The 7,698-nt window shown below is 32.2% G+C and overlaps 1 protein-coding gene across 2 annotated transcripts; it reads left to right on the plus strand.

The window, feature by feature from the left end:
* Nucleotides 1-3,914: 3,914 nt before the first annotated feature.
* LOC149219655 (CEN-like protein 1) lies at nt 3,915-5,767 on the plus strand. Of its 2 annotated transcripts, none has more exons than XM_089382645.1 (4): nt 3,915-4,115; nt 4,341-4,402; nt 4,562-4,606; nt 5,554-5,767. In XM_089382645.1, the coding sequence occupies exons 1-4, from the start codon at nt 3,915-3,917 to the stop codon at nt 5,765-5,767; spliced, it is 522 nt and encodes a 173-aa protein (XP_089238771.1). The 2 variants fall into 2 exon arrangements, with proteins under 2 accessions (XP_089238771.1, XP_089238770.1); XM_089382644.1 differs by having other exon boundaries at nt 4,562-4,602; nt 5,550-5,767.
* The last annotated feature ends 1,931 nt before the right edge of the window (nt 5,768-7,698 follow it).

The following is a 7,698-nucleotide window of genomic DNA, read 5'->3' on the forward strand; positions in this document are numbered from 1 at the left end:
ACCTTCAACAATTGTTATATCATGAATAAAACTAGATCTTTTCCACCAAATAATTAATATATAGTTGGAAAAAAATTCAAAGAAATTCTAGTGTAGTGGAAATGTTGAGAAATCACTATTGCTAGAAAATGGTATCTTAAGCATGAGGATATTAAGAAACAATAGTTTTTAAATTGTATTTTTTTTATTATACATCTTTATAGATGGACTAAGGATAGTGCATAAATAAGGTTGAGGGGGTTGTAATAACCTTGGTTTAATTTTCAAGTTATAATGTAAATGTACTTGTGACACTTAGGTTGGTGAGTTGCTGCATGTTAATTATGCTCGTGAGCTAGATTATACTAAGGCTAAGTTGCTTGTGTCGTCATGCTAGAGAGCCTATGTATTAAAAGGATAGTAATCCTAGCAAATGTAATGTGTAAATGAATGCATAGTAACAAAGAATACCATGACTACATTCTAAGGAAGAAAGAGAGTATGGGGCCTAGGATACCACAAAAAGAGAAAGTTGAGATGGTAGAACTTGGAATGGTTAATACACCATATAGTTATTATGGTTATAATACTCCTAAAGTTCATTTTCAGAATAATATTAAAATGTATATATATAAAATATTAAGGCATGTGAACAAGAGGAATTCATCTTCCCTTTAAATCAAAGGCATCGAGGGGGTAGTTGCGGCCCTAGTTCTACAGAGAGCGACGGGGTCCCTAGAAACTATATGCCCAAAACTCTAGGTGGGTTCAAAGATGAGTGAACTTCTTCTAAGGTTACCTTGGGGAGGGTCAAATCTCTGGAGGGATAAATGTAGGGACATCTGTGCATGTATGGGTGGGCATGGAGGGTACCTAGAGACCCCAATGTCCATAAGAAAAAGAAAGATATACATAAGCCTCAAATACATCCATGGTCAATTTATTTGAACACATTGGAGATGGTGGTATAGCTTGAGGGACTACAAGTGGAGAGAAGATGGTTCTAGGTTGATGGGTGATGCGATCCTATTGGTTATCGGCTACTAGTGTTTTGTACCTTTTCTTTCTTTGAATTTAGTACTCAGAATGTACCTAGTTTGACTATATATTAGCATTAAGGAGTTGTGGACCCAACTTAAGGCTAATTCCCACCTGAGAGAGATAGAGTTGGATTTTTTATGGTTGGGTAGTACATCCAAGGTATACAACTTAGTTGGTGGATTTATCATATGAGTGCTCCAAGATATTTATGTTGATTATAATTCTCATTTTGTTATTCCATTTTTGGTTATGTTGTATATGTGTATAATTTTTGTACTTGGTATCAAAAATGTAGTGAGTGGTATCAACCCTCCTAGGTACCTAAAGGATTTTAAAATAATTTGGTAATGCTACAGTATATATTATGGACTAGTGGAACTTGAAAACTTCAAACTTTAAACTGATGAGAACACACGAATTAGGTCTGCGCTTAGCATGAAATATTGCTAAATGTTAATGCAGTGAAAAACGAGTGCTGAGTGAGTGTTGTGGAGCATCAAGAAAGAAGATTTCAAAGGTGGATGCCCATTTGAAGTGGTGAATAGCTTTAAAAATGGCTATGGTTTAGGAATAAAAAAAAGAAAAAGAGAGATAAAAAATCAATAGACCTTAGGATGTTGATGAGGTAAAATTGATGTGAGAGCTTTCATGAGAGAAATATAGTTTTAGGAGAGCACAAAGCTAAAAAAGAATAAAAAACATTCCCCACTATGTTTTCACTTATGCTTGGATGTTTTAGAGCCATATATTTTCCATGTAGGCAACATCAAGATGTATTTTATACCTTTGGGTCTTTCTTCCCACATAAAATAACACTAGAGGGAAAAATTTCTATGAGGAAGTATTAGACAAGGAATACAAATATCATAACTATGTTGTGTGGGGAAATGGAAGAGGGTGCAATGATTTTATGAGGGTAGGATGAGATGCATCTAGATTGATTTGTAAAGATAATTATAGTTAGCGTTGGAAGGAAATGGTTTGGTTTGAGTGAAGTAGAAAATTGTACCTAGGTTCATTCACCCTAGGACCTCATTAGCTTGGATTCTAAATTGTGTTTGAATTATATTCCTATGCTTTGGTGGAAAATTACCCATATTCATGGAGATAATATTACTTAGATGTATGTGTCATATTCGTGTCTATTAAGTTGCAGAATTAGTTTTAACTTTTGTTATTCAAACATATGGGATTTCATTGTGCATGTGCATATATGCTTAATTATGGGTATGGATGGTTCAATAAAATGAAAATAATTAGTTTATTCTCATAAAGTATACTACAGTCAATTAATTTTCATTATTAAATTACTTCTAAGCAATTGCAAGCCTCCATGCATAGACTCACCTACCTTTATCGTGTTATGGTTAATGGTTCCCTCGTGTTGGAATTTCATATCCCATTTAGTGCTTATCCATCTTGTGGTTATGATTATTAGGATAGGGATATCACACATGAAGATTACAAGATTACAACTTCCTTAGAAGATTACAAATCATTAGGTATTTGGAAATAGAAATCCTCAACAATTCACTATTAATTTTAACTACAACATCTTTTATTATGTGAGTTAAAATAATGTATTCACCTAATCATAAATGGTTAGGGTTGGGGAAGGTGATAACATGATTATTTACTAGTTTTCCATTCAATTCTTCTAATAATATAACAATACCTGCATTTCTAAGTTTGAAATATAATTATTTATGTCACATTTTTTATTAAATTGTTTTTCTTATAGAAGGTATAATTAAGATTTATCCAAAGAAGAAATTGTGAAATATTTCCTTTTAATAATAATGTTTAGAACTTTTATCCATATTGATTGATAGAGGCATTCTTATAAATTTAAGAAATGCAATTTTTATATGTATTCATTGCTCCTGTGAATATATCTCTAATTCTATATTAATTAGAAAATAAAATCATTTATTTTATAAAATTTATATTCTTCATATTCTCAAGATTTCAACAAAATAATATCAATGTCAATATGATTCCAATTTTATTTTATATGACAACTTTACTCCCTAAAACACCCAAATCCTAAACTTGTTAAAATGATGATCTTTAATTCCAATAATTAATTAGTTCTTACATTTCTACCACGAACATCCCTTGAGAAAACGTTCTCGATGTAAAAAAAATATTGAGGTGACAGTCTAATTGTAGCAAGTACCTAAGCCCCTTTGATAAATATGCAAATGTGTACTGTACTATGTACAGAAAAGCTGTTAACTAGAAATGTAAATTAGCCTACTTGAAAAAAGAAAAAAGATTCTCTACCGCATGATGTTGAAATGTCACTTTGTGTCTACTATAATGTAGGTCATTTCGTTCATCTATAGATAATTTCCAATACAATGTATGAGAATATGCACAGGCATGAATTCATTGGAAGCTGACTCATCCGTACACCGAGTATCTCAGTTCTTGCTTTGCTTGGAAGCTTATTGTCGACGTTATATCGATGCCTAAAACTACAATCATGGTTTGTCAAACTCTGATATTTAATATTCTCCTTTCATGAAGAACTGGAATAAAGTTCCCTTTGAATGTGCTAGCCAATGGTATGTCCTCTGACTGGAGCCTACCACTGAATGTGGATAGCAACGTAATGATTTTTAAAATGAGAACAAGTCGAGCAAGTTAATAGTTCATTGTTTCCAACCTCATGTCCAGCCTGATGATGTTATATTTGGAAAAGCCCCTCTGTTATAAAGACGATACCCTAGTTTTTTAATAATCGTGAGTTGGAGTGTGATGGGTATAAGAACTGCAGCGTAGTGGGTATTTAACCAGTGGTGGCCCAAGCTGTGTAAGTAGCAAAAAAAGTTAGCTTGAGTTCAATTTTCTTCTGGATGTGTAGTTTGTTACTGGGAAGTTAGCTGAGAATGTCGAGATTGACAGGGCCACTGACAGTAGGGAGAGTGATAGGTGACGTTTTAGATATGTTCACCCCTAGCATAAAAATGAATGTGGTTTACAACTCAAATATGCAGCTCAATAATGCCTTCGAGCTCTTGCCTTCAACCATTACAGCCCCGCCTCGTGTCGAAGTCATAGGCGGTGACATGCGCACATTTTATACTCTGGTAACTCCAAGCATTTTTATTTGCAATTCAGTACTACTTTTTAAGTGATGACCTGCTTGACTGCAATCCTTGCTGTTGTGCTCAGAGTTTAGGGTTCAGATTGAAATACTTTAATTTGAATTCATGCTTTTCCGTTATCTGTATAATTATAAAGATCGCGCAGAGCGCCTAATATTTGGTTCGGTTGAATTTATAATTTTGTCATTGCCAACTGGAAATTTCCAGTTAATGACAGATCCAGATGCCCCAAGTCCCAGCGATCCCACGGAGCGCGAGTATCTACACTGGTATGCATCAACATTTTGCGAATATTCGGAAAACTTCATATCAATTAACATAGGGTTTGTGGTATTCAGTTGAATTCCGGGCTTGTCTATCTGTTTAATAATATTTTTTGCAGAATTTATGATTTATAACGCTGTAAATCTCCTTGATCTGTTGCTCAGGCTTGTCACTGATATCCCAGGAACAACATCAAATTCTTTTGGTAAGTGTTAAATTTCAAAAGTATGAGGGAGATAGTTTCTTCTCACTTCATTAAAGACAATCCATCTCAGGTAGGGTTCTAGGGTTCTAGCCTTCTATTATAATTATGTGAGTGATGTATTGGAGTATCCGATTTCAATTACCTGTTAAGTGTCATATTTGTCCATTTAAGTGTATTAGTAAAATTTTAGTTAGTCCAGTTAGTTTAGCCATACTGCAGTGCAGTTATTTATTGTTGATGTTTCCCATGTAGTCTTATTTAACTAATTACGGAGAGAAATAGTGGAACAACAGAGGATTGCTCTTCTCAATATTAAGAATTAGTTAAATAAGATTACATTGGCCACATCAACAATAAATGACTGTGGTGAAACTAAACTAAAACCGATTAACTGAATCTGAACCATGGAAAGATGTGACACTTAGTAGGTTGTTAGAATTAGATTCTCCAACACTCTTCTTAATTATAACCACATAAAAATTTAATTAAGATACTGTTTGGCTATGTTTCAGTTAGACTAACCATGTAAAAGACTGAGTTCAATTAAATCCATTTTCTCTTAATTCTTTGTCATAATGTTCTTCCCTGTCTACGCTATAAATTATCTCAAGCGAAATTCATTGCTAGTTGATGCTGGTCGCCCTCCATATGAATCATGTGGATTTTACAGACATGAGCCGATGAAAACCCTGAACCCTGGATTATTAACTAACCCCATATGAATATTCTTACTTTTTATCTTGAACTTCTAGAGATAAACATTTTGTACTGTGACAAGGGCACAGAAAGATTTTGCATCTGCGCTTATTTGCTCAGTTCAGTACTTCTATTTTGTATGAGAAGCTTTACTGTTGCAGAATAATATTTCTGCTGGTTTCTGTCCTTGGAAACATGAATGTACTATAGATGCGAATAATCGATGGGGTCAATTGAATGTTTGCACGCAGGTAGAGAAATCACAAGTTATGAGATGCCAAAGCCTGTTATTGGAATCCACCGCTACGTTTTTGTTCTGTTTCAGCAGAAGGGCCGGGAAACGGTACACCCTCCTCGATCGCGTCGCCATTTCAACACCAGGCAGTTTGCACAAAATAATGGACTTGGATTGCCTGTTGCGGCTGTTTATTTTAATGCCCAGAGAGAGACCGCATCTCGGTTTCGTTGAAATGATCTGAACAACATCCTGCATGTATGACTACCCTACATTCTCAAATATTCCGTAGTAATTTATTCCGTTCTTGTGTTGTATTTGACCGCTTATAGCTTAATGGAAAGAGTTATATCATGTCTGTGTCTGGATGCGTTAAGAGTACATGGCCTGGGATTATGAATTTTAGTAAAGCAATTGACAGGGCAGGTGGTCAGAACTGTATAAAACCTAGTCAGGCAGCCTTTGATCGATATTTAATAGAAGTGTTACAAAGCTTTACCTAATTGTGAATCAGAGCTCATGATATTTTCGACAAGCTGGATTCTCTTAAGAGGTCATCCTTAAAAGTTGCCACGAGCTTTTAAGCGCAGAGGGTGGTAACGCAGGATATCGTATTTTACACTATTAAATACGGGATGCTCTGACGAACATTGCAGATATCATCATAGATAAATTTATTTGACATTAATAATAATTATTTATAAAAGAAATAACAACATTTATTTCAAAATCAGTATAACTTTCCCTAAACATATATGAAGGAAATTCATTATATACTGCAATATACCATTACACAAATGTAGTAATATAATGTAACAATATTACTTTCTAATTATAATTCCCTGACCAGAATAAGAAAATCAATTCAATATATAGCTTGAATTTCACACAAACATCATTATCTCAACACAAACCTAGGTCCTTAACAGAGACATATATCCTTTCACTATTTTACAACCATGGAAAAAATTCATGACCATCTCTGTACAATAAAACTATGAACTAATTCACCTTGAAACAACAAAATGAACTAAATGAAAAGCAATAAACAAAGGAATATGAATATGGGAAATGTGAAATAAAGGAAAAGAATAATTATGGCAGGGAATACAAAATGTGAAAAGCTAAATGAAGAGGATGAGGTATTCGATATTATTTTTATTTATTTAAATAAATAAAGAAAGAAAGTATTTTGTTATAGTATTGATTGTTTTTTTTATATATATTAAATTTTAATTTAATATATTTTTCTCAATAAATATAAAATATAAATTTAATTAAATATTTATTAAGAAAATTATAAATTTTTATAAATTTATTATTTATTAATAAAATTATAGATTTTTATAAATTTATTACAATCTTATACCCTCGGTTGGATAGACGTGTACTTATATCTAAATATTAATAAAATAATTTATATATTGTTTTTAATACATTGAGATAATTTAAAAAAAATTACAAGTAATTAAATTGTATTCAATGGTTATCTCATTTTTTAATTGTATTGAATGGGTATCTAATTTATTATTTACTATGAAGGTTTTCAATGTCCTTGATCTAAAATAAACATATGGGTTTCATTATTACTGAAATTAGACCTAATAGAAGACACTCTTCTATCTTTTCTCACAAAATTTAAAGAAATTTTTCTTCACATAATAAAACCAATCTCTAAAGCTAATGTAAAATATTTCAAACTTAACTGAATAAATTTAAAATGTTATCCAGAAGAGATATTGATTTACGGAGTTGATTTAGGAAGAAACCCCATACTAGTGTGCTAAATATCATTATGGAAGTTCTAGTCTAAGGTGTCAAATAAAAAATTATGAATAATTTTTACTAAGCTAGGTATTAGTTTATATAAATTATGGATAATTTTTACTAAGATTGATATTAATTTATATAGCTTGACATAAGTAAAATTAAATAGAAAATCCAGGTGAGAAGTATTTACTAGCTTTCAAAAAGTAGAAACAACTAGAAATAATAGAAATAGTCTGAGAAATAATTTCAGCTTTTCCATGAATATGAGAACGAAGAATGCTTGGTCGCTTTCAAAATGAAACAATAAACTCCTACTCAAATAATGATGATAAATACATATGCTCAATGTATTTATGCTAACAGAAAAGAATGGAGCACCTACTATTTAATGTTAG

The sequence above is a fragment of the Pinus tabuliformis genome, chromosome Q (assembly GCF_031772625.1).
Source record: "Pinus tabuliformis cultivar Carrire ecotype Pingquan chromosome Q, CPIR1, whole genome shotgun sequence".
Lineage (NCBI taxonomy): Eukaryota > Viridiplantae > Streptophyta > Pinopsida > Pinales > Pinaceae > Pinus > Pinus tabuliformis.

Coding starts and splice junctions, on each gene's coding strand:
- LOC149219655 (XM_089382645.1), top strand. CDS start 3,915: ATGTCGAGATTGACAGGGCCACTGACAGTAGGGAGAGTGATAGGTGAC. Junction 4,116..4,340: donor TGCGCACATTTTATACTCTG/GTAACTCCAAGC, acceptor GGAAATTTCCAG/TTAATGACAGATCCAGATGC. Junction 4,403..4,561: donor GAGCGCGAGTATCTACACTG/GTATGCATCAAC, acceptor TCTGTTGCTCAG/GCTTGTCACTGATATCCCAG.